Here is a 27,786-nt window from a genome sequence, read left to right as displayed (position 1 = left end):
ATGGAGAAAGTAGTAATTGAAGAAATATTTAAGAAACAAAACCAACAGGAAATGATAGACATTCTCGGTGAGAATGGAGAGACCTATCAAAGAATATCAAGGATGAAAGTGGATTGTGATCAGGAGACTATAGATGCTGGAGAGGATGTGGAGAAACGGGAACCCTCTTGCACTGTTGGTGGGAATGCAAATTGGTGCAGCCACTCTGGAAAACAGTGTGGAGGTTCCTCAAAAAATTAAAAATAGACCTACCCTATGACCCAGCAGTAGCACTGCTAGGAATTTACCCAAGGGATACAGGAGTACTGATGCATAGGGGCACTTGTACCCTAATGTTTATAGCAGCACTCTCAACAATAGCCAAATTATGAAAGAACCTAAATGTCCATCAACTGATGAATGGATAAAGAAATTGTGGTTTATATACACAATGGAGTACTACGTGGCAATGAGAAAGAATGAAATATGGCCCTTTGTAGCAACGTGGATGGAACTGGAGAGTGTGATGCTAAGTGAAATAAGCCATACAGAGAAAGACAGATACCATATGTTTTCACTCTTATGTGGATCCTGAGAAACTTAACAGAAACCCATGGGGGAGGGGAAGGAAAAAACAAAAAAAGAGGTTAGAGTGGGAGAGAGCCAAAGCATAAGAGACTCTTAAAAACTGAGAACAAACTGAGGGTTGATGGCGGGGTGGGAGGGAGGGGAGGGTGGGTGATGGGTATTGAGGAGGGCATCTTTTGGGGTGAGCACTGGGTGTTGTATGGAAACCAATTTGACAATAAATTAAAAAAAAAAAAAAAGAAAGTGGATTGTGGTGGATCCACTGAAAATAAGGAATGAAGAAAAAGGACCAAGATGAGCAAGAAAAGACAATGAGTCTGGTCTTGGACATGGCAAAGTCTGAGATGTTCTTGAGAAATCTGTATTGCCGACATAAGAGACTACAGCTCAAGATAATCCAAGTTGGCAGAATATATAAATTTGTGGGTTATTTGATTGGAGGTGGGAAACAGTCACAGATGTGGGTGAAATTGCCCAGAAGTAGGATGCTCAATAGGAAAAGGGCTAAAGATTGAGCTCTAAGGATTTTCAACATCTAATGGCCACACAGAGGAAAGCAAGCCTAAAAGGGGAGAAGAGTGACTAGAAGGGAAAGAGGAAAACCAGAGGAAGCCCATGGAGGAACATGCATAAAGGAGAATGGAGGAGTCAATAAATGACCTAAAAAGGTCATGTATGAGGAGGACTGAAAATGTTCGCTGAAAATGCATACAAAAGTCAAAGTTAAAAAAAAAAAAGTCAAAGTTAAACATCTACTACTATCTAGAAAGTATGTTTCCTATTAACTATAGTTTGAAATAGGGCCACAGAGCTTTGCTCCCATAAAGGACTAGTAAAGGCCAAAGGATTAAAATTTATTCTTTATTTTTCTGGGGGTGTCTGGGTGGCTCAGTCAGTTAAGTGTCTGACTTTGGCCCAGATCATGATCTCACTGCTCAAACCCCACATCAAGCTCTGTGATGACAGCTTGGAGCCTGTAGCCTGCTTCAGATTCCATCTCCCTCTCCCTCTCTCAAATATAAAGTAAAACATTAAAACAATTTTTTTTCCTTTACTTTTTATCTGGGGAGGGGAGGGGCAGAGGGAGGAGAGAGAGAGAATCTTAAGCAGGCTCCACTCCCAGCAGAGAGCAGAGAGCCTGATGCAGGGCTCGACCTCACAACAAAGAGATCTTGACCTGAGCTAAAATCAAAAGGACGCTTAACCAACAAAGCCATCCAGGCGCTATGAATTAAATAATTTTCTTAACCCTATCAAATTAAAACATTGGCTATGATATGGCACCTGGGTAGCTCAGCCATTAAGCATCTGACTTTGGCTCAGGTCATGATCTCACAGTTCCCCAGTTTGAGTTCCACAACAGGTGAGCACAAGCCCCACTTCGGGTAAACCACAAGCCCCTCCCTGTTTGTTTGTTTCTTTCTTTCTCTCTCTCTCTCTGCCCCTTGCTGACTGGTGCCCCCCCCCCCCCATAAAATAAAACACTGGCTATGATAAACATACAATACACTTATAATTGCAAAACATACCCTGGCTTTATTTCCTTCTGTATTTCCACTTAATCTCCCAAATGAACAGATAGTCCTTTCCACTGTTACAAGTTTACAACTAAGAGAACATCTTAATTTAAATCGATGACTTTTTCCCTCTCTTTGATTTTGGATTAAATGTCCTCTATTAATAAAGAGATTCCTGGGGCACCTGGGTGGCTCAGTTCGGTTAAGCCTCCGCCTTTGGCTCAGGTCATGATCTCACGGTTTGTGGGTTCCAGCCCCGCATCGGGCTCTGTGCTGACAGCTCAGAGCCTGAAGCCTGCTTCAGATCCTGTGTCTCCCTCTCTCTCTGCCCCTTCACCGCTCTTGCACTCTCTCTCTCTCTCAGAAATAAATAAAATATTAAAAAAAAAGAGAGATTCCTTAAAGTATTCAGCCCACATGATCTTTTATTAAATGGCTATCACACAGTATCCCAATATGGGGACTACTGCATTAACACCAAATAATTCAGAGTAAAAATAATGCCCCAAAGACACAGACATCAATATGGTAATCTGAAAAGGTAAGAAAACAAGAGCCTCACTTGCGTTCTGCACTGTTATACCCCTGCTCCCTGTTTGGTGCTGAAAATCCCTTCTCAAGAGAAATAAATGGCAGAAAACCCCAAGTGTAGCAAAAAAGAACAGTAATATCTGTAGCCAGCTTCTTTCACACACAAATACCCAGAAGAGAAGTTTACAAAGAAACGGACATTGCAAAATTTATGAAACTTATGTTCAGCTAAAAAAGAACTTAAAACCATATATACATACCTATGTCAATTCCTCTTCGGAGAGTACTTTTGTCAGAGTCCTGATGACCAATCAGATCTTCTACCCAATGAATGTAGTTGAGTCTCAAGGGAACTGTAGGAATCAGTCTTTCCAATGGAATATCAATGGAAAGTCCAAAATCTTCCTTTAGAAGAGTACAAGTCAGAGCTCTGACTGCTTCGGGGTCTTTAAAATTAAGACTGAGGAGTGGAGAAAAAGAAACAAAACTGATTAGTAAGATTTACTATGCTATACAAGTTCTATGTCAGCCACACAATACCAAACACCCATTTGAATTTTCTAGATCACACATAAATAACTATGCGGAACATTCACAGTGGCATACATATATGGGTGTTTAATACAATTACAGTTTATGAAAGGCAGTATAAATTTCCACCAAAAGTATTGCATTTTCATACAAGGAGCATAGAGGACAAGAGTGCCTCTGTTCCAATTCCTGCCTGATTATCTCCTTACTTAGTTATGTGACTTTGGACAAGTTATCTCACCTCCATGAGACTGTTTCCTCAGCTATGGGGATAACAGCATCTATATCATAGTTTTGCTGTGAGATAAACTGAGAAAAGTAGTTAGCATCATGCCCAGTACATAGTAACTATTTTACAAACCCTAGCCTGTTTTTACTATTATTAACATCATTTGACATTAGCACTTTTTGAAAATCATGTTTAAAAGCAGAAAGCAATATAAAATGCTTGATAATGAAAACAGGATTAGAGGGGCACCTGGGTGCCTCCGTCAAATAAGCATCCAACTCTTGATTTCAGCTCAGGTCATAATACCAGGGTGGTGGGACTGAGCCCAGTGTCAGGCTTCTTGCTGAGCATGGAGCCTGCTTGGGATTCTCCCTCCCTCCCTCCCTCCCTCTCTCTCTCTCTCTCCCCCCCTCCGCCTCCTCTCTCTAATAAAAAAATACAAAATCTAAGGGTCGTTCCAGGTAAAATTTTAAGGGTTTATGAAGCATACTATGAATTAAGTACAATAGTACTCAAATATTTGTAGAGCAAATTATAGAGACATGAACAATCAAGACAATTATTGAAGACACAGAATAACCAAGCAACAGTAAACATTTCCATTATCTTCCAGTCTGACACCTAACAAATTCTTTATTCCGCTCTGTGATACTAAGCATACAGTAACACTATTGAACACATACTGAGGAATATACAATCAGTGGTTAAAGATGACATGATCTACTTTAAAAAAAAAAAACTGTTCAGGGGCGCCTGGGTGGCTCAGTCAGTTGAGCATCTGACTTCGGCTCAGGTCATGATCTCACAGTCTGTGAGTTCAAGCCCCGCGTCGGGCTCTGTGCCGACAGCTCAGAGCTTGGAGCCTGCTTCAGATTCTGTGTCTCCCTCTCTCTCTGACCCTCCCCCGTTCATGCTCTGTCTCTCTCTGTCTCAAAAAACTAAATAAACATTAAAAAAAAATTAAAAAAAAAACTGTTCAGAGAGACACCTGGGTGGCTCTGTCTGTTAAGTGTCCAACTCTTGATTTCAGCTCAGGTCATGACCACAGAGCTGTAGAATGGAATCCCAAGCAGGCTCCATGCTGTCAGCACAGAGCCCCACTTGGGATTCTGTCTCTCCCTGTCCCTCTGCCCTCCTCTGCTTGCTTGCTCTCACTCTCTCAAAATAAACAAACCAAAAACAAACAACTGTTAAAAAAACACAACTTTAGGTTTTTTTTAAGTTTATTTATTTATTTTGAGAAAAAGAGTGAGCACACAGGGTAGGGGCAGAGAGGAGGAGATTTCCAAGCAGGTTCTGTGCTGACACTGCAGGGCCTGACACAGGGCCTGAACTCAAGAACCACAAGATCATGACCTGAGCCGAAATCAAGAGTCAGATGCTTAACCAACTGAGCCACCCGACACCCCAAACACAATTTTAATAGTAAAAGAATTTACAAAGAGTGATGATGGGCAGGATTAGATTTTAGGAATACAGGTCTGTTTGTTATCTATACAAAAACTGCACATTATAGTTGAATATAACTATTTCTTATACCTTTAAGAATGCTTTGGGGGGCGGGTGGGGGGAAACACCTGGGTGGCTCAATCGGTTAAGTGTCTGACTTCGACTCAGGTCATGATCTCACGGCTCGTAAGTTCGAGCCCCACGTCGGGCTCTGTGCTGACAGCTCAGAGCCTGGAGCCTACTTTGGATTCTGTGTCTCCCTCTCTCTGTCCCTCCCCTGCTCAAGCTCTGTCTCTCTCTCTCTCAAAAATAAAGATTAATTAAAAAAAAAATGTTTTAGCGTACTAGTTTGTAGGAAAAAATGAGATTAAGAACAAAGCTTTCACTGAGAGTGTAAACTGGTGCAGCCACTATGGAAAACAGTAATGGTGGTGCCTCAAAAGATTAAAAATAGAACTACTGAAAGGGAGACACAGAGAGATAAACCAAGAAACAGACTCTTAACTACAGAGAACAAACTGATGGTTACCAGAGGGGAGGGGTGAAATAGGTGATAGGGATTAAGTAATGCACTTGACATGATGTGCTCTGAATAGGTATAGAACTGTTGAATCACTATTATAGTACACCTGAAACTAATATAACATTGTATGTTAACTACACACGAATTAAAAAAAATACAACTACCATATGGTCTAGCAATTCCACTTGAGTATTTATTCAAAGAAAATGAAAACATTAACTCAAAAGAGATATATGCATCCCTATGTTCACAACAGCATTATTTACGATAGTTAAAACATGGAAACAATCTAAGGGTCCATGAATGGATAAATGGCTAAAAAAAATGTGAAATCTCACACACACGCACGCACCCAGAAGAATATTACTCAGCCATAAAAATGAAAAAAATCTGGGGCACCTGGGTGGATCAGTCAGTTAAGCATCTGACTTTGGCTCAGGTCGTGATCTCATAGTTCACTGGGTTCCAGCCCTGCATCGGGCTGTCTGCTATCAGCACAGAGTCTGCTTCAAATCCTTGGTCTCCCTCTCTCTCTGCCCCTCCTGACTCACGTTGGCTCTTGCTATCTCTCAAAAATAAATAAACATGCTCAACATCATTTATCATCAGGGAAATACAAATCAAAACCACAATGAGATACCACCTTACACCTGTCAGAATGGCTTACATTAACAACTCAAGCAACAATAGACGTTGGCAGGGAAGTGGAGAAAGAGGATCTCTCTGGCACTGCTGGTGGGAATGCAAATTGGGGCAGCCACTCTGGAAAACAGTATGCAGGTTCCTCAAAAAATTAAAAACAGAACTACCCTACGACCCAGCAAATGCATTATTAGGCATTTATCCACAGGATACAGGTGTGCTGTTTTCGAAGGGGCACATGCACTCCAATGTTTACAGCAGCACTATCAACGATAGCCAAAGTATGGAAGGAGCCCAAATGTCCATTGACTGATGAATGAGTAAAGAAGATGTGGTATACATATACGATGGAGTATTACTCAGCAATCAAAAATAATGAAATCTTGCCATTTGCAACTACATGGATGGAACTGGAGGTATTATGCCAAGTGAAATTAGTCAGAGAAAGACAAAAATCATATGACTTCATTCATATGAGGATTTTACGAGACAAAACAGATGAACATAAGGGAAGGGAAACAAAAGTAATATAAAAACAGGGAGGGGGACAAAACAGAAGAGACTCATAAATATGGAGAACAAACTGAGGGTTACAGGAGGGGTTGTGGGAGGAGGGATGGGCTAAATGGGTAAGGGGCACTAAGGAATCTACTCCTGAAATAATTGTTGCACTATACGCTAATTTGGATGTAAATTTAAAAAAATAAAAAATAAAACAAGTTATAAAAAAAATTTTTTTTAAACATGTTACACTGACTTTGGGACCCGGTGGGAAAGAGCAGTACCTGTTTGTGAAAGCTGAAAGAATCAGGAAAGTGGTATCAGAGTCCGGAATAAAGGAAATATTGTTATGTAAAAAAAATAAATAAATAAATTAATAATAAAAATATTCTTAGAAATAAAAAAAAAATTAAAATAAACATTAAAAAAAAAGAAAACAAAAACCTGCCATTTGTAACAACAGTGAAGAGGTGAAGGGGGCCAAAATGTATACATTTTCAGTTATAAAATAAGGAAGTTATGGAGATGTAATGTACAGCGTGGTAGCTATAGTAAATAATACCATATTGCAAATTTTAAAGTTGCTAAGAGAATCTTAAAAGTTCTCATCACAAGATGGGGGCACCTGGGTGGCTCAGTCAGATAAGCATCCAACTCTGTTTCGGCTCAGGTCATGATCTCATGGCTTGTGAGTTCAAGACCCACATCGGACTCCGTGCTGACAATGTGGAGCCTGCTAGAGATTCTCTTTCTCCCTCTCTCTCTCTGCCCCTCCTCCTCTCACTCACTCTCTCTGCCTTTCTCTCAAAAATAAGTAAACTTAAAAAAAAAATTCTCATCACAAGAAAACAAATGTGACTATATGATGACAGATATTAAGCAGACTTAATGTGTTCATTAAAAAAAATTTAAGTTTATTTATTTGTTTGAAAGAGGAAGGAGGGTAGGGGCAGGGTGTGGGGGGAGAGAGAGAATTCCAAGCAGGCTCCCCACTGTCAGTGCAGAGCCCCACGCGGGGCTCAAACTCCTACACCGTGAGATCATGACATGAGCCACAACCAAGGGTACAACGTTTAACTGAGCCACCCAGGCACTCCAATGTGTTCATTTTTAACATATACAAATATTGAATCATTAGATTATATACCTAAAACGGGTATATGTCAATTATACCTCAATTTAAAAAAATGGAACTTTAATATAATCTAAAGAAGATGGCTATAGGGGAATCTCAAGAGATATAATCAGAACCTAGAAGCAATGAGCATAACTAGTGTTCCAGATCTTAGTTTCCAAATACCATTCCCACTAAAAGGAATCAGAGTTCCTTAGTTGAATGGCTATTCCAGGTTTGAAGTAGGAGAAAGTATAAGATAAACCTAGAACATTTCGTTGTATCAGAAAATAGGACATACTCAAAGATGAGGAAAGTCACAAGGACGTGGGCCAGTTGGGGCACCCACTGACCAAATCTGGGACAATCTGAATGAAGAATGCCATCAAGGGATTATATCCCCAGAGTAAAAGAAAAATATACATGAGTCTATACTTACACAAATAGATAAATAAATGGGGGAGAAAGGACAGCTTTTATTTACAATAGAATAATTACCAAATGTGTAGAAGTAATGAAGGAGTAGAAAATTATACTTGGCAATCACAATGTACTAATGTTTCAATTAAGAATCATCAGTGGCTCCCTCTCTCTGCCCCTCCCGTACTCACATTCTGTCTCTCTCAAAAGTAAACAAACATTAAAAAATTTTTTTGGGGAGCGCCTGGGTGGCGCAGTCGGTTAAGCGTCCGACTTCAGCCAGGTCACGATCTCGCGGTCCGGGAGTTCGAGCCCCGCGTCAAGCTCTGGGCTGATGGCTCGGAGCCTGGAGCCTGTTTCCGATTCTGTGTCTCCCTCTCTCTCTGCCCCTCCCCCGTTCATGCTCTGTCTCTCTCTGTCCCAAAAATAAATAAAAAACGTTGAAAAAAAATTTTAAATAAAAAAAAAATTTTTTTTGAAGTGGGGAGAGGGGGGCTCAGAGCACTTGGGTGGCTCAGTCGGTTAGACGTCTGACTTCGGCTCAGGTCACGATCTCACCATTTGTGGGTTTGAGCCCTGCATCAGGCTCTGTGCTGACAGCTCAGAGCCTGGAGCCTGCTTCAGATTCTGTGACTCCCTCTCTCTCTATGCTCCTCCCCCACCCATGCTCTCTCTCAAAAAAATAACGTTAAAAATTTTTTTAAGAAGCCGGGGGGAGCGCTCAGGTCATGGTCTCACCATTCGTGTGTTCGAGCCCCACATCAGACTCTGTGCTGACAGCTCAGAGCCTAGAGCCTGCTTCAGATTCTGTCTCCCCCTTTCTCTACCACTCCCCCAGTCAACTCTGCCTCTCTCTCTCTCAAAAATAAACATTAAAAAAAATTTTTTTAAATCATCAATGGATGCTAAAAATAGTACAAAGTTCAATGAGAAACAGAATATTTACATGGTCTCAAGGTACTTCCCCACAAATTATCAATTACAAAGGAGAAAACAGTAACTCTGTAATGAAGAAATCTGATGGATACCACCTTAAACAAGTGATCAAAGTTAACATCATAGGCTTCAGTGATGCATAAGGACAAAACAGGACAAAGAAAACAAGACTTAAAAAAGCACGCAAAAATGAAATGGAATTGAGGAATGAGATTGTGGGGATGATGACACAATACTGTCCACAACTAAAAACTAAAAACCACTGATTTATACAGTACAGAGGGGGAATTTTACAGTAGTTAACTATATCAGAACAAATGAAATGAACAAGAAGTTAAAAAATTAGAAAAAAAAAAATACGGGAGAAGCAGATTAACAGAGACCCCTCATACACTTAATTGGTCTTCCTGAATAAGAAAACCAAAGGAGGAAAACAAAGAAATTATTCAAAATAATCCCCTGCCCCCACAAGAAGATTCACTGAATCTTCAGTGAATTAGCAATTCAGAATTAGCAATACTGAAAAACCAATTCAGAATTAGCAATACTAACACATGTACCAAAAAAGTTACTAGACTTTAAGGATTAAAAGAAAAAAATCGTTCTTACACCTTGGCAAAAAAGTTAAACCACCTACTGGGGGAAGAGGGGCAACAGGGTAAAAAGAAAACAATGGCTTCAGGAACACCTGGCTGGTACAGTTGGTGACACATGCGACTCTTGATCTCAGATTTCTTAAGTTTGAGCCCACAATGGACATAAAGATTACTAAAAAATAAAATCTTTAGGGGCACCTGGATGGCTCAGTTGGTTAAGAGTCCGACTCTTGGTTTTGGCTCAGGTCATGATATCACGGTTTGTGAGTTTTGAGTCCTGTGTCAGGCTTTTGTGCTACAGGTGTGGAGCCTGCTTGGGATTCTCTCTCTCCCTCTTTCTATGTATGCCCCTCCCACACTTGCACACATGTGTTCTCTCCCTCTTTCTCTCAAAATAAATAAATGAACTTAAAAAATTAATAAGTAGGGGCACCTGGGTGGCTCAGTCAGTTAAGTGTCCAACTCTTGGTTTCAGGTTGAGTTATGATCTTGCAGTTCATTACATTAAGCCCTGAGTCTGGCTCTGCACTGACACCACAGAGCCTGCTTGGGATTCTCTCTCTCCCTCTCTCCCTCCCTCCCCTCTCTCTCTCTCTCTCTCTCTCAAAAATAAATAGGGGCACCTGGGTGGCTCAGTCGCTTAAGCATCCAACTTCAGCTCAGGTCATGATCTCGCAGTTCACGAGTCTGAGCCCTACACTGGTCTCTCTGCTGTCAGTACAGAGCCTGCTTCAGATCCTTTATCTCCCTCTCTCTCTGCCCCTCCCTTGCTTGCACATTTTCTCTCTCTCAAAAATAATAAATATTTAAAAAATAAAATAAAATCTTTTTTAAAAGTTTATTTACTTTGGGAGGATGACGAGAGCACAAAAAGAGCAGAGAGAGGGAGACAGAGAATCCCAAGCAGACCCCGACAGGGTCTCAAACTCACAAACCGCAAGATCATGACCTGAGCCAAAACCAAGAGTCAGATGCTTAAGTGACTGAGCCACCCAGATGCCCCAAAATAAAATCTTAAAAAAAAAAGACTGACTTCAGACTTCCACGCAACAGCACTATTTAATAGCAGAAAACAAGAGGACACAGACTACAAAGCCCTTAGAGGAAAAGAATGTTACCTAACAATTTTATACTCAGCAAAATTGTATTTCAAGTATAATGACAACAGATAAATGTTTTTAAGCATATAAGAACTCAAGGAACATAGGTTTCCACGATCCCTTTGTGAAAAAACAAACAAACAAAAAATCCCTAGTGGAAAAATTCAACAACCAAGAAACAAACTATAGCAATAGACTAGCAGTGAGCAGTGAAGCTATTTTAACTGGAGAAAAGATTAAAACACCTGTGAACTGTGGCCACACAACAGGATATAAATGTTTGTAAACCATTAATAGTGTACACACAATTAAAATTAAGGAGGGGAAAAGGAAGAGGTAATTAAGTACATTATTTCCTCAACGTGGGTCAGAAGATTTCATCCAAAACTGATAAAGTAGGTAGCAGAGATATAAGGTATACATTTAAGAATATAAACACTAGAAAAATTAAGAGAAACAATATAATCGAATAAAATCAAGTGGTAAAGAAAAGGGAGATGAAAGCCAAATCACAAAGAGTAAAGGAAAAAAAAAAGAAGCAACCAAAACAAAGCACAATACAAAATAAATGTAAATGGTCAAATCTATTCTAAAACTCTCAGGTTAGATCACAAAGACAAAACCAAAAAACTATGTTGTAAACAAAGACTATGCCAAAACATAGTGATCCAGGGGCACATGGGTGTCTCAGTCGGTTAAGCATCTGACTTCGGCTCGGGTCATGATCTCACAGTTCGTGAGTTCAAGCCACGCATCTGGCTCTGTGCTGCCAGCTCAGAACCTGGAGCCTGTTTAAGATTCTGTGTCTCCCTCTCTCTCTCTCTGCCCCTCCCCCACCTGCACTCTGTCTCTCAAAAATAAACATTAAAAAAAAAAAAATAGAGATCCAAAGATTGAAAGTAAAAGTTTAAGTGAAAGTAAAAGAGAAAACAGCAGGTATTACCTTACACTAGATCACCATCAATTTAGAAGAAAGATAAAAAGCACTGAATGAGAAACGGCAGTGACTGTGCAGGAACCGTCAAAAATACAAAATGCCACAGCAAAGTCGGGAGGATGGCTAATTTCTACCTCCTGTCCCCTGCCTTTTTAAAGTAAACTCTACTCCAACTTGGGGCTCAAACTGACAACCCCAAGATCAAAAGTCTGCATGCTTTGCTGACAGCCAGCCAAGCATCCCAAGCGGATAGTAATTTAAAAAATAATTACCCCTTCACATTTAGGTGGGGATTTTTGAGATTTTAAAAACCAGTTTCCACAAAACAGTGGAAGTAGAAGTTTATTGTATAAATATATGCGAGCAAAAAAAGTGTCATTAAAATATATTACGTGCATTTAAAGGGGAATTAAGTATTAAGTCTATTCCTAGACATCTAAATAGATATATATTAGTTTTGTAATTTGTGGGGCCGATAAAAGAGAATCTATAAGCAAGCGATGATGAACACATTTCTGCTTCACTCAATCACACAACATTAACACACACACACACACACACACACACACACACACACACACACACAATGGGGGTTCTGGGCTGGCTCAGATGGTAGACTCTTGATCTCAAGGTTGTGAGTTCAAGCCCTAAACTGGGTGCAGAGATACAGAGATTACTAAGAAAATTAATTCGTTAAAAAAGAACTTTCATTACCTTTGTATTTCTTCAAATAAAAGCAGTACAATCTCAAGTTCAACAAGATAAATGATGTAGCATAAAAAAGGGGGTATTAAATCTATAAAAACTTTACTTCTAATTCTAAAAAGAATATTGGATTTTACTCCTGTGAAACCCATCAAGTGTGTGAAAAGATGGGCCAACTCCATTTCCCTCAGTAACAGAGAATGGGAATCGAATTTTTACAGGTGGGTGGGGTGCCTGCGTGGCTCAATCAATTAAGCATCTGACTTTGGCTTAGATCATGATCTCACGGTTTGTGGGTTCGAGCCCCGTGTCGGGCTCTGTGCTGGCAGCTCAGAGCCTGCAGCTTGCTTTGGATTCTGTGTCTACCTCTCTCTGCCCCTTCCCTGCTCACGCTGTCTCTCTCTCTCTCAAAAATAAACATTAAAATTTTTTTTAAATTTTTTACACATGGAAAGATGTTCACATCTGAGTACCAGACTAAGGCATTCAAATGAATTCATATTCTTTATTCTATAACAGTAGCCCAATCTATCAGGCTTCACTGCTAAACACACAAACAGAATTATATCCCAATATAATATCTATGTTCAAAGCCTAAAAATCTGAAATGTAAAACTTCCAATTTTTCTATCAAAGAAACTTAATAGCCTAGATACCTTATAAATAAACTTGGAACGGGGCACCTGGGTGGCCAACTTTGGCTCAGGTCATGATCTCGTGGTTTGTGAGTTTGAGTCCTGCATCGGGCTCTGTGCTGACAGCTCAAAGCATGGAGCCTGCTTTGGATTCTGTGCCTCCCTCTCTCTGCCCTGCATTCACTCACTCACTCCCTCTCTCTCAAAAGTAAACATTAAAAAAAAAAACATTAAAAAAAAAATAAACTTGGAACAGTATTACCTTGAACAGTGTTAACAGAAGTGAAGTACATCCTGACATAGTTACTACCCTACAACTTCTGAGTGTTACTTTGCACTGGCACTTTAAATAAAATTATGAAAATCAGGGATTGCAAACTCAAATACTTACAAGGTGCTACTCAAAATGCCAGTCCCTAACAAGATATGGAGCTTGTGCATGCCTGAAAATCAGTATACTGAAGAAAGTCATTCAACCAAAGAAATGTCTGCTAAACAGACATGTAGCATAAGGTGCTTATCTCTGTTTGTAGCTTATCTCTGTTTGTGGCAAATAGTTTGTGGCTGAGCAGCTAGTTCAATAACCACACTTTTAGTAGCATTACACCAGATGACACAAAAGGCCAATTCAAAGGGTATGATTACCATGTAGTTCCAGGTAATTAATGTCAAGTTTGTCAGTCCAGTTTTGCCAGATCTCTAAAATTTCCAAAGGAAACCAATAACCCATAATTTTATATGAAGTTTTCCTGATTCTTAAAATCTATGTGGGCAAGAAACAACTGCAAGCCTTACAAAATTCACAGGCTGACAGGTTGCACCCCATACTGTAAACAGTGGAATTATAAAAAAAAAAAAAAAGAAAAAAAATAGCTGAAATACTTGGTTACCTTATACTTTTAATGTTTTTTGTTTTTTCATTTTTTGTTTTGAGAAAGAGGAAGAGAGTACAAGTGGGAGAAGGACAGAGAATCTGCACTGACAGCAGCAAGCCTGATGTGGGGCCTGAACCCATGAACCGCGAGATCATGACCCGAGTTGAAGTCGGATGCTCAACTGACTGAACCATCCAGGCACCCCCACCTTATACTTTTAAAGATGAAGTATAAAAATGTTTCACTCTCTGGGTGGCTAAGTTGGTTGAGTGTCCAGCTCTTGATTTCGGCTCAGGTCATGATCTCGCACTTCATGAGATCAAGCCCCATGTCAGGCTCTGCGCTGATGGTGCAGTGCAGAGTCTGCTTGGGATTCTCTCTGCCCCTCCCCTGCTCGCTCTCTCTCTCTCTCTGTCTGTCTCTCAAAATAAATAAACATTAAAAAAAAAAGTTTCACTCTCAGGGTGCCTGACTACCCCAGTCAGTGAGGCGTGGGACTCTCAATCTCAGGGATGTGAATTTGACCCACACATTGGGTTTAAAGATTACTTAAAATCTTCAAAAAAAAAAGTTTCACTTTCTTTGAGCACTACTTTGCTCAGCTAACTTATAAGAAATAGGTTAGAATTTTTAAGAAGTTGTGACAGTGGGGATTCATTCCTTTATTCATTCAACAGATATTTATCATGTATCAACTATGTAGTAGGCATTGCACAAAATGCCAGAGACTTGCAAATACAGACATGATCTCTCCCTTCATGAAGGTGATAGTGTGGTAAAGGGTAGGTATTCATCCAAGAAGCACCCAAACACATGTAAAATTGTCACTGTGACAAATGCTGTAAAAGATAGGTACAAGGTGCTGAGGAACCTGTGTAATTAGTGGAACCTTAGAAAGGTCAGAAAAGTCCACCAGAAAACTTCTAGAACTGATTCATGAATTCGGCAAAGTTGCAGGATATAAAATCAATGCACAGAAATCGGTTGCATTCCTACAAACCAACAATGAAGCAACAGAAAGAGAAGTGAAGGAATCGATCCCATTTACAATTGCACCAAAAACCATAAAATACCTAGGAATAAATCTAACCAAAAAAGTGAAAAATCTATACACTGAAAACTATAGAAAGCTTATGAAAGAAATTGAAGAAGACACAAAAAAATGGAAAAATATTCTAGGCTCCTGGATAGGAAGAACAAATATTGTTAAAATGCCAATATTACCCAAAGCAATCTACATATTCAATGTAATCCCTATCAAAATAACACCAGCATTCTTCACAGAGCTAGAACAAACAATCCTAAAATTTGTATGGAACCAGAAAAGACCCCGAATAGCCAAAGCAATCTTGAAAAAGAAAACCAATGCAGGAGGCATCACAATCCCAGACTTCAAGCTGTATTACAAAGCTGTCATCATCAAGCAGTATGGTACTGGCACAAGAACAGACACTCAGATCAATGGAACAGAACAGAGAACCCAGAAATGGACCCACAAACATATGGCCAACTAATCTTTGACAAAGCAGGAAAGAATATCCAATGGAATAAAGACAGTCTCTTCAGCAAGCAGTGCTGGGAAAACTGGACAGCAACATGCAAAAGAATGAACCTGGACCACTTTCTTACACCATACACAAAAAGAAACTCAAAATGGATGAAAGACCTAAATTTAAGACAGGAAGCCATCAAAATCCTCGAGGAGAAAGCAGGCAAAAACCACTTTGACCTTGGCCGCAGCAACTTCTTACTCAACATGTCTCCAGAGGCGAGGGAAACAAAAGCAAAAATGGACTACTGGACCTCATCAAAATAAAAAGCTTCTTTCTGAATTCATGGGGCATTCCAGATACTGAGACAGCCACGGTGTCTAGAATGGGGAGGGCAAGGTAAGCATGTATAGTTTCAGATGAGGCTAAACAGGAAGATAGGAACCAGATTATGCAGGGCCTTATAATTAGGGCAACAATATCATTTTATCATCTAATCTGGGACTCTACTGAAAGCAACACTAAAACCTATTCATCACACCAAGAAAATTATAACCTATGCTAAGGACTTACGTCTGCTATGAAACACAGACAGACCAAAGTGGAAGCAGAGACACCAGTTAGAAAGTGATTCCTTTACCCGACTTAAGAGGCTGGATAAAGGTGGCAGTGGCAAAGCTTGGGGAAAGTGAAAAGAATGAAGATATTTTCAAAAGGGGAAACTTAAAAAGATTTGGTGATGGACAAGTATTCATAGATGTCCTCTCAGGTTCTGGCTTGTTAACAGGACAGACAGTGCCATTCTCTAAAACTGTGAACTCTGACAGAGAATGACTTTTAGGAGAAATATCATAAATCTGAGCTGAATCTGAGACGTCTAAGCAGAGATAGTGAGTAAGCAGTGATCTCCAGGTACAGAGCCCAGAAAATTGGTCTGGGGAAACAAAAGAATAAGTGAAATGCACACAAACAACTGAGAGATGAGTGATGAGAATTCTTAAGGGGAAAATCAGAAGCAAAGAGAACGCTGCATTAAGCCTTGAAGTCCCCTTTAATGGTTGTAGATATAATCATTACAAAGGAAGCTATGCAAGGATACAGAAAGGGTGGAATAAAGTGTGGTGCCCAGGAAGCCAAGGAAAGAGGGTGTCCATGAAGGACAGCATTGGCGGAGTAACCTGCTTCTCAGAAGTCAACTGAAAACCAAAACTGCATTTAATGACAACAGATCAATGGAGACCTTTTCAAGAGCTGCTTTGGTAGTGGTGGAATCAGAAACCACCATAGAACAAGCTGAAGGTTAAGTATAGTTTGGAAAAAATGAAGACTGTAAAATCAGACAATTCTTCAAGAAGGTGAGTTGTGCAAAATACAAGTGAGTTGTGCAAGGGAGAAGTGAGATAGGGCAGTGGAAGTGAGAGGGTTGATGGAGAGATTTTATTAATAATTTTTAAATTAAAGATTTAAACATGTTTAAAAGTCAATGGAAAGTCACAAAGACCACATATTATGATTCCATTTATATGAAATGTCCAAAAGATGCAAATATGTAGAGAAAGAAAGGAGATTAGTGGTTGCCAAGGGCTGAAGAGAGAGAGGAGTTGGGAGTGACTGCTGAATAGGTTTATTTTGGGGATGACAAAAATGTTCTGGAATTAGTGGTGATGCTTGCACAACCCTGCGAACATACTAAGAACAACACAACCATACATTTTAAAATGATTTTATAGTATGTGAATGATATCTCAAATTTCCAAAAAGTTAAAGAGAAGAAGCTAGGTGACAGAGAGAGATTAAGTCATTAGGAAAAGGAAAACCAGACTAAGGTTCCTGGGATGAGAGGAGAGTATGGGATCCAAAGGACAGCTCTGATTAGAATATAGTAATAATAATAGTAATAGAATCATGAATAACATTTGTCCAACAAAACCAAAAGCAGACCCATGGTCTTTTGCTGTGTTTTCCACCAATTCACAGTTATCCACAACTGATTTAATTTTTTTATTTTAATATCTCATGGGTCAAATAAGCAATTAGCCAGTAACATAAAAAAATAAAGATCCTGAAACAGTGGAAATGACCATTACTGACAACCTTAGGCTAACCAAAGAACCCAAATCCTACTTACAAAATGTTAAGAAACTACCCTGATCAAATTGACCTCTCTTTTTTTTTTATTAAATGTTTATTCATTTTTGAGAGAGAGCGTGAGTGGGGCAAGGGCAGAGAGCATGGGGGACAAAGGCTCTAAAGTGGGCTCTGTGTGACAGACAGCAGACAGCCTGATGTGGGGCTCAAACTCACAAACTGTGAGATCATGACCTGAGCTGAAGTCAGACACTCACGCTCAAACCACTGAGTCACCCAGGCACCCCTCATATTGATCTCTTAAATGCAGATCTCTGTGCTAGCCAAGAAGCAGATGACACGAAAGAAAAATCCAGTCATCCAAACACCTCTCTGGCCTTCCAAATACCGTTAAAAGTATTGCAATTTTCTAAGCAAACCCCAGTGACTTACCCTAAATTCACTTAAAGAAAAAAAAAAAGCTTTCAAAAAATTCAGTAGTAAGGGGCACCTGGGTGGCTCAATTGGTTCAGCATCCAACTCTTCGTACCAGCTCAGGTCATGATCTCACAGTTCGCGAGATGGAGCCCTGCATCAAGCTCTGTGCTGACAGCATGAAGCCTGCTTGGGATTCTCTCCCTCTCTCTGCCCCTCCCCCACCCTTTCTCTCAAAATAAATAAACTTAAAAAAAGTCAGTAGTAAGAGACCCTTAAATAAATTTGTTTTGTATTACAGAATTTAGGAACAATCTAAAAGTAATCATTAAGGAGTTGGATGAATAAATTATAATACCTCCACACAAGAGAATACTCTGTAGTCATTAAAGAAGAATGGGCTGTGCTTTTATGAAGAGGGTTCCTTGATATATTTAAAAAAAAAAAAAAAAAGCACAACTTTGAATAAAATCACATATGTACATTATGACCGCATTCTTGTATAAAAGACAAAAACCAAACAAAAAAGATCCCATGTATGTATATGCATAGAAAACTCTGGAAGTGTAAAAGCCACTCCTGGATGTGGAAATGGTGGGTGGGGTGAATAGGGTAGACACACACCTTCATTCTCTTCATTATTCTTCTTTTATCTGAATATGTTTTACATAAAATAATTTTCACAGCAGTGTTTTCTAACTATATGCAAAATGCTTATAATGTCAAGTGGGGGTAAAAAAAAAAAGTCCTATTATTGTATCTATCAAAATTACAATCACAAAAACTACTATGTATGTATAAGGACAAAGACTTAGAAAGACACATAAAGTACTTACATCTTCTGGGGGTGTAAAAACTGTGACTTTTTATTTTATGTTTGCAACACTACCATCATAAATGTAGTTACGAAGGATATATTTCTATAATTTTCCATTAAGCATTCTATAATGTCTGTATAATTAAAAACAAAAACAAAAACCAGGGGTGCCTGGGTAGCTGAGTAGGTTGAGCATCTGACTTCAGCTCAGGTCTTGATTTCACAGCTCGTGAGTTCTAGCTCTGCATCAGGCTCTGTGCTGACAGCTCAGAGCCTGGAGACTGCTTTGGATTCTGCGTCTCTGTCTCTCTCTGCCCCTCTGCTGCTTGCTTGCTCACTCTCTCTGTCACACACACAAACCATTAAAAAAAATTTTTTTAACAAATAAAAAAATAAAAAACAAAATCCTCTTTTCAAAAAAGGAAAACAGGCCCATGGTTTCAGAATACTTTTCCATGAAAGAGGGACAATTCTGTTGGAAACCAAACTAGGATTATTTCCCACGGTGACAGCAATCACAAAAGACAGTACTACAGCTGAAGCATTAATTACATAGCTTTATAAAACACTCGGAGCAAGGGAAACAACATTATAATTAATGTTTTCTTAGTGCCTTCAAACAGAGTTGTTATTTATATCAACAATTCTTGTTATTAAAAAATATACATATATTCACCTTGATGGACTAGAGTATATAATTTATTAATAAGAAATTACATCCTAATCACCAAAATGTACAAGATATCAAGCAGAGGTTATTCTAATTAAAGAAACGGAAAAAAACAACAAAGAGCTGATTCTTACACTTTGTTAGCAAGACAAGTGTTCATTCTCTTACCTCTAAGAAAACACAGACACTACTCTGAGGGTTAGAAATCCTTTTGTAGGACAAAGTCTAGTCATTCAGCTTTACTGGTTAAATATGTAGGTCACTGTAGCACCCTGGGACATTAAAAATTCCTGAACACAGGCAAGATCTTTTTTCATTCTCATTTCTGAGATCACAAGAACTAAAATTAGCTCTCACGTGGAAATTAGTAATTTATTCGATCAGTCTTTGTTGTTTAACACATCCAGCTTCACAAAATAGCCTATTGTCAGCAAGTCCATGTCCGATTTCCCCAGAATAACTCCTGCTCTGCTACTAATGAATACAATATTACCATTATAGATGGAGTTTGGAAGGATACATTCTGTGACCAATGGTTGAAATAACAATCATTCTAACACTGTAGGACTGAACCTCATGTAACAACAACAAAGGCTAAAGCCCCCCAACCTAATTTTCTGACTTGGTTTCTAGTCATCAGATCTTCACCAAGAGGTTAAATATGTACTGTTATAGGGGCGCCTGGGTGGCTCAGTCGGTTGAGCGTCCGACTTCAGCTCAGGTCACGATCTCGCGGTCCGTGAGTTCGAGCCCCGCGTCAGGCTCTGGGCTGATGGCTCAGAGCCTGGAGCCTGTTTCCGATTCTGTGTCTCCCTCTCTCTCTGTCCCTCCCCCATTCATGCTCTGTCTCTGTCTCAAAAATAAATAAATGTTAAAAAAAATTTTTTTTTAAATATGTACTGTTATAAAGTATGACAAAACCCTTCAATGCTGGCTCTTTGGCTTAAAAACAAATCAGTTAAGTGTCACACTCTAACCAAACTCAACTGACAGGGCTCAACTCAGTTGCATATCCCCAAGGGGCTGGTTACTGTGAAAAAGTACAAACTAAAATCTAATTGCAAAGGTCAGACATGATTACAACAAGGCAGTGATGGATGCAGAGAAGTGAAAGGGCGGGCCTACGCCAGCCGACTCCATCTTGTTCTGTGTCCTTCACCTTGACCACACCTCCTCCCCTTGAGTAACCCCCCCCTCACCTGCCTAACAGGACTCGACCCTTCCCCAGGACCCTTCCCCAGCCAATCGGCTGAGGCCATAGCCATTACCTCACCAACTGCCCCCAGGCCCCAATAAAACCTTTGTCCTTTTGAAACTCGCTCTTTCCCTGGTATCTCACCGCTGTGTCGGTGCAGGTAGGGGATTGAGCTCGAGCTAGCTCGAATAAAGGCTCTTTGCTTTTGCATCGGACTCGGCTCCCTAGTGGTCTTTGGGGATCACGAATTCTGGGCATAACAGAAGAAAAATAGAAAGGGAGATTACACTAGAAATCCTCGTCACCTTATCAATTACACCAAGCGTAACAAAAATAAGGGTACCTATCATTTGCTAAGTGTTTATAATGTGTCACTTCACATGCATTATCACTAACCCTTATGACAAATACCAAAATATGTCTTTTTATCCCTGTGTTCTTTAGATGAGGAAATTCAGTCTCCGTGAAGTTAATTATCTAAAACCTCCAGAGCTGCTAAGTGGCACCTCAAGACCAGTCCTTAGAGTGACTGACTCAGAAATACCCCCTCTCCATACCACACACACCCTGCTTAAGAGGTGAGCAAATATGGGGTGCCTCACTGGCTCAGTCAGTAGACCTTGCAAATTTTGATCTCAGGGTCATGAGTTTGAGCTCTTCGTGGAGTGTAGAGATTACTTGAATATATAAAACTTAAAAAAAAAAACATGCATTCATGTTTATAGGTTAAAAATTCAAAACATAAGGGTACTTGGGTGCCTCAGTTGGCTGAGTGTCCGACTTCGGCTCAGGTCATGATCTCACAGTTCGTTGAGTTCGAGCCCCACATTGGGCTCACCGCTGTCAGTGCAGAGCGTGCTTTTCTGATCATCTGTCCCTCTCTCTCTACCCCTCCCCCGTTTATACTCTCTCAAAAATAAATAAAAATAGTTTTTTAAAAGTGCAAAACAGGGGCGCCTGGGTGGCTCAGTCAGTTGAGTGTCCAACTTCAGCTCAGCTCATGATCTCTCGGTTTGAGAGTTCAAGCCCCGTGTCGGGCTCTGTGCTGACAGCTCAGAGCCTGGAGCCTGCTTCAGATTCTGTGTCTCCCCCATTTTCTGCCCCTCCCCTGCTCATGCTCTGTCTCCCTCTGTCTCTCAATAATGAATAAGTGTTAAAAAAATTTTTTTAATAAAAAAATTTTAAAAGTTCGAAACATATAATTAAATCAAATTTATTGAATGTATTGTTTAGGCTTCCTATCAGCAGTACTTAATGGTTTTTGGGTCAATGACCCTTTTTAAAAGTGAAGTTCTAAATTACAGGTCAAAGTTTTGAACCCTATCTCCTCAAGAAAAAAAATATACCATTTTTTTGTTTGTTTGTTTTTTAAAGTAAGCTCTACGGCCACCATGGGACTTCCACTCATGACCCTAAGATCAATAGCCTAGAGACTGAGCCAGCCAGACGTGCCTCCAACTCAAGTATTTTTATCTAATTGTTTTCAAGGCATTTGTGAATCCTCTGAAAGTCCCTAAGGTTATTTCCCTGTTTACTTTTGTCTACTTGGTTAGAAATACAAGGAAAAGTGTCTCCAAATTATGTTAAACACTTTTTAATTTTTTTAGAGAGCGCTCTCACAGCTCACAAGTAGGGGGGGAGGGAGAGAGAGAAAGGGAGAGAGGGAGGGGGAGAGAGAGAATGAATCGCAAGTAGGATCCATGCGCAGCATGGAGCTCAATTTGGGGCTCAGTCCCACGACGCTGGGATCATGCCCTGAGCTGAAATCGAGTTGGATGCTCAACTGACAGTCACCCAGGTGCCCCATGTTAAACACTTATTAAAAGATATTTCTGTTATATTTTTCAAAATGCTGAAGCCTTTGTTTTTTTATTTTTGAGAAAGACAGAGAGAGAGAGAGAGAGAGAGAGAGAGAGAGAGAGAGAATGAGTGGGGGAGGAGCAGAGAGAGAGGGAGACACAGAATTCGAAGCAGGCTCCAGGCTCTGAGCTGTCAGCACAGAGCCCAATGTGAAGCTCGAACCCACAAACCATGACATCATGATGTGAGCCAAAGTTGGATGCTTAACCAACTGAGCCACCCAGGTGACCTTCATTTTTTTTTTAACTTTCAATGAAAATTATTGTTTTTATTAACATAAACTAGTCCTTTTTTTTCCAATTTGATGCTTTCTTCTATTTTACTTTTTCTAATTTGGGGGAACTCTCATTTGCCTAGAAAATTTTTGTTCATCCCTTTAATTTTCCATTAATCCATAATTTAAGTAGGTCACTTGTGAGGTGGACAGGGGGAGGAGGAGGGGTAGGCAATGGGTTAGACAGGTGATGAGTAGGCAGCTCTTTCTGCCCATAGGTCTGTCCCTGTGCTTTAATAAAATCATCTATCTGCACCAAAAACAATAACAAAAAACAGGTGATGGGTATTAAGGAAGGCACTTGTGATGAGCACCAGGTGTATGTAAATGATAAATCACTAAATTCTACAGCTGAAACTAATATTCCACTGTATGTTAACTAGCTGGAATTTAAATACAAACTTAGACAAAAAGTAAGTTTGCCATTTGTAAATGGCACAGAGTTAGATTTTACAGAGGAATTAACTCTCGTGAATTCAATAAATTTTTTGCATGTCTATTACTTGCCAGGCACCTTTAATACATTCAGATATGCTGTAATAACAAATCTGTCTGGTCTTCTCTGAGCTATTATTTTAAAAAATATAAATCTTAAGCCATCTTAAAAATCCTCCTCTAGTTCCTCTGTGTCTGAGCAACCAAGTTAATTTGCATGCTATGACAGGCTCTTCATGACCTGTTCTTTTTTTCATCTTGTTACTCCCCAACCTGCTATCCTATGTCCACTTCAGCCCCACCTACGTGCAAGTCTCCAAACTTTCCACACCCTTCACAAAATTCTGTTCTCTGTACTTGGAATTCTTTCCCCCACCCTTTTTTTTTTTTTAATGTTTGTTTATTTTTAAGACAGAGCACAAATGGGGGAGGGACAAAGAGAGGGAGACACAGAATCCAAAGCAGGCTTTAGGTTCTGAGCTGTCAGCACAGAGCCTGATGCAGGGCTCAAACTCAGACAGCTAACCGAAGTCAGACACTCAACTGACTGAGCCACCCAGGTGCCCCTCCTTCCCCCTTCTATTCAGTCTTCAGGATTCAGTTCAAAGACCCAAGGCCTCTCTGTATCGTTCCAATTTTAGTATATGTGCTGCCGAAGCAAGCACAAAGACCCAAGGCCTCTACTAACATCACCCCATATCACTGCTTTGTCCTGCTCTTCTGACTTCCGTTTTCAATTGCCTACTAAATAACCGTACTCGAATATCCCACAGCTTTCTCAGATTGCATATAACCCAAACCGAAAATCTCATCTCCCCAAAAACAAGCTCATTCCCCCTTGATCCCTAACTCAATAAACCAGGTACTACCACCTAGCCTCTTGCTAAATTAGAATCCCAAGCACCACACCTGGCTCACACTCCTTAATTTCTACCACGTTCTGCTCATTCTATTCATGAATTTTTCTCAAATTCATCAGTGATTTCTATCCCTCCTGCCTCTACCTAGTTAGGCCACCAATGTCTAATCTGGATTACTGAAACCATTTCCTACTTACCTCCCTATACCTCCAATCTTAATTTCCCCTGCAACCTATCCTCCGCAATGCTCCTAGACTACTTCTGTCTAAACACAATTCTGAACATGTTATTCCTCTACTTTTAAATGTTAGTGGATAAGGATGGGGGTGGGTAGCTCTGAAGATACAAGAACCCTTGATGCATGTCCTTAAAATAAATTCCAAACTCCTAAGTGGGCCTTGTAAAGTACTACAAGCATAATCATCTCCAGACTCATCTGTCCACTATATCTCAGGCACACTCTGCTTTTCCAGTTCCCCTACTGCTCAGTGCTCTGCACATACCGTTCCCTCTACTTGTAACACTCTTCTATCCGGCTAACTCCTAGTCATTCTTTAGCACAACCATGACACCACTTTTGTTTCAAATCATTCTCTAAGTCCCAAAGTCACAGTTGGGTCTCCCTTCTATGTGATGCTACCATACATCCCACAGATTCTGCCACACCAAATGTGTTTATTTGTCCACTTCCCCTACTAGTGTGTAAACTCCAAATGTGAAGTCACTGTCTTTCTTCTTTATTATGGCTTTTCCAAGAATTTAGCACAAAATGGTTAATCAACAGACATTTTGTTAAGTAATTAAGTACAATGATAGGAACACACAGGAAACCAAGAATAAAAAAACTGCATCTGTCCTAAAGCTACATGGACAAATAAAACATCCACATATATAACTATGAAACGAAGATTTAAGCACGATGGTAGAGATGATCTACACCAAGAGAAATACTAACTCAATCTCTCTAGACCATCTCCACAGTAAGATGCCAAAAATAATTCTTTAGAGCATGTAAAGAAAATACTGGAACTCTTATTTAAATGTTTTTTATTTCTATTTCATATTATGTCATCTAATGTGCTTAATATAGTAACACAGTGAATTGTACAAGCATTCATATATGGGGTGGTCCTCAACTTTTAACTGAGTGACAAAAAAAGCTTGGAAACCATAGTTCTAGGGTATTTGATCTCAACCTTTGTGTACTGTTGAAGGGGGCCTTGATCGCTTTCAGAATCTGATAGAAACTAAGAATTATCTCCCAGAAAAATGAGCATAAATATACATTATTTTTAAACTTTTATAAGATTTCTAGGGTATCTCGGCCTTCAGGTTAAGTCCTGCCCTAGGGCTTCGATTTTTAAAGCCATAAAGAGACTGCTAGTAGATGAGGTCATCAAAATGTCTCAGGCCCTATTATCCTATTATTCCTTACCTTCCCTTTTCTCCACAATCCTGCTCCTCTTCCTCCCCAGTTGAATCACCACACCTGTCCCCAAGAAGGCTTGGAATTTCTAGTCTATAACTCCCATAGAGTTTAGGAATGCAGTGAAATATTTCCTTCTCAAAGGTATAACATACACATCAGTTATTCCCAAACCATCACCATAATTTTGCTATTTCCCTAAGTACTCATATTATTATTTCCTTAATTTTTAAAATCAACATTTTTACCAAATTTAACTTTAAATTTGATGACATCCTAAGTATCTGTGAAATCAGTTTTGATGCCTGATGATTTTCCTACTACATCAAAATAAACATACACTTAAAATAAGGACTCTAGACCCTCATCAGCACCAAGTTTTAGAGCACAATCTCAAGGTTTCTGCACTTACTCTGAAATCTCTGTTGGGTAAGCGATAATTCAGAGATCAAGTTTTCTTAAAGCCAGAAAGAAACTTAAAAGTATTTGGTCCAATCCTCTCATTTTACAGTTTAAAAAGATGCAACCCAGACAGGTTAAGTGATTTGTCCAAGATCAGATGAGAAATTTAAGGAAAAGTCTAGGATTAGCATTCAGGTATAGTATTGGCCCAGTATGCTTTCCACTACACTTGTGTCCTTTCAGATTACACTAGAATAATACAGTTATCAAGAATTCTTCATCTGTTACCTACCTCACTCTTCCATTCAGATTTATCTGAACATGCTGCTTAAAATCTGGATATTTGGATGCCAGATACGCAAAGTCAGGAGGTTTGTCCTTGTATCTATTCCTTGCATGCATTGATTTACTCAGAGCCATCTTTAAAAAGAAAAAAAAAAAGGAAAAAAGTCAGCATATTTAGTTTAAAAAAAATTAATGGGAAAAAGCTGTGGTTGCCAAGTCAACAGTTATAGCCAACATATTTCTGCTAATCAACTGAGAAAGTAGGAGTTACATTTTTTAAATGTACACAACAAATAAGCATATGAAAAGATGCTTAACATCACCATGAATCATTAGGGAAATGCAAATCAAAACCACAGTATCACTTCATACCCATTAGGATGACTATTATTAAAAAGGAAAAAAAAGAGGGGTGCCTGGGTGGCTCAGTTAGTTAAGCGTTGGACTTTGGCTCAGGTCACGACCTCATGGTTCATGAGTTCAAGCCCCACATCAGGCTCTGTGCTGACAGCTTGGAACCTGCTTCAGATTCTGTGTCCCCCCCTCTCTCTCTCTGACCCTCCCCTGCTCGCACTCTCTCTCTAAAATAAATAAACATTTTAAAAAGTTAAGAAAAAAAAGATAAACGTTGGTGAGGATGTTAGGAAACTGGAGCCTTCACGCACTGCAGGGAGGAATGTGTACAACTGCTGTGGAAAGTTTGGCGGTTCTTTAAAAAGTAGAATTGCCACATGATCCAGCAACTCCCCTCCTCATATACCCAAGAAAAGTGAAAGCATGGATTCAAAGAGATATTTGCACATCAGTGTTCACAGCAGCATTATTCATAACAGCCGAAAGGTAGAAACAATCCCAAATGTCCATAAATGGATAAACCAAATGTGGTACATACATACAATGGAATATTATTCAGTCATAAAAAGGAATAAATTTCTGATACACCCTACAACATGGATGAACCTTAAAAACATTATGTAAGGGAAACAAGCCATGTACAAAAAAGACAAACGGGGGCACCTGGGTGGCGCAGTCGGTTAAGCGTCCGACTTCAGCCAGGTCACGATCTCGCGGTCCGTGGGTTCGAGCCCCGCGTCAGGCTCTGGGCTGATGGCTCAGAGCCTGGAGCCTGTTTCCGATTCTGTGTCTCCCTCTCTCTCTGCCCCTCCCCCGTTCATGCTCTGTCTCTCTCTGTCCCAAAAATAAATAAACGTTGAAAAAAAAAATTTCAAAAAAGACAAACGTTGTATTTTCCCACTTATAGTAGCAAGAATAGGCAAATTCATATAGAGAGCAGAATAGAGGTTACCAGGGTTTGGGAGGGAGGTAGGAATGTTGAATTATTACTTAATGGGTACACGGTTTCGGTTTAGGATGAGGAAAAACTTCTAGAAATGGACAGTGGTGATGGTTACACAACACTGAATGCACTTAATGCCACTGAATAGTACACTTAAAAATGGTTAAAATGGTTAACTTTTATGTTATGTATATTTTATCACAGTTTGAAAAATGTATGCAACATATGATTTTTTTTTTTTAAACCATGGGAAGAAAACCGGAAACTATTCTTTTGAAAGCCTCAAAGGGGTAGAAGGCAGTATAATCTACAGCCAAGAAGTAATAGTCAGAGGTACTTTTTACAGTGTTCTTGTATGGACTGAATATTTGGTAGTACACCATAAAGTCACTAATGTTTCAAAATACACTTTCTATTTTATAAATTTCAGTCTTGTCAGTCCTAGGTAGCTAAAAACCAAATGAA

At 39.6% G+C, this 27,786-nt stretch overlaps 1 protein-coding gene across 2 annotated transcripts in view; it reads right to left on the bottom strand.

Annotated features, from left to right (window-relative positions):
* The window catches only part of METTL16 (methyltransferase 16, N6-methyladenosine), an 81,263-nt gene that overhangs the window by 47,677 nt on the left and 5,800 nt on the right, over positions 1–27,786 (bottom strand). For both annotated transcript variants that reach the window (XM_015081389.3, XM_027034676.2), the window contains exons 2-3: positions 26,032–26,159; positions 2,876–3,075 (exon numbers count right to left, since the gene is read on the bottom strand). In XM_015081389.3, the coding sequence (XP_014936875.1) occupies positions 2,876–3,075; positions 26,032–26,159 (328 nt within the window). The remainder of the gene's footprint in view (positions 1–2,875; positions 3,076–26,031; positions 26,160–27,786) is intronic.

This window comes from Acinonyx jubatus, chromosome E1 (assembly GCF_027475565.1).
Source record: "Acinonyx jubatus isolate Ajub_Pintada_27869175 chromosome E1, VMU_Ajub_asm_v1.0, whole genome shotgun sequence".
Lineage (NCBI taxonomy): Eukaryota > Metazoa > Chordata > Mammalia > Carnivora > Felidae > Acinonyx > Acinonyx jubatus.
Note: the sequence above shows the minus strand (reverse complement) of the source record. Positions and strands in the feature narration are given on the sequence as shown.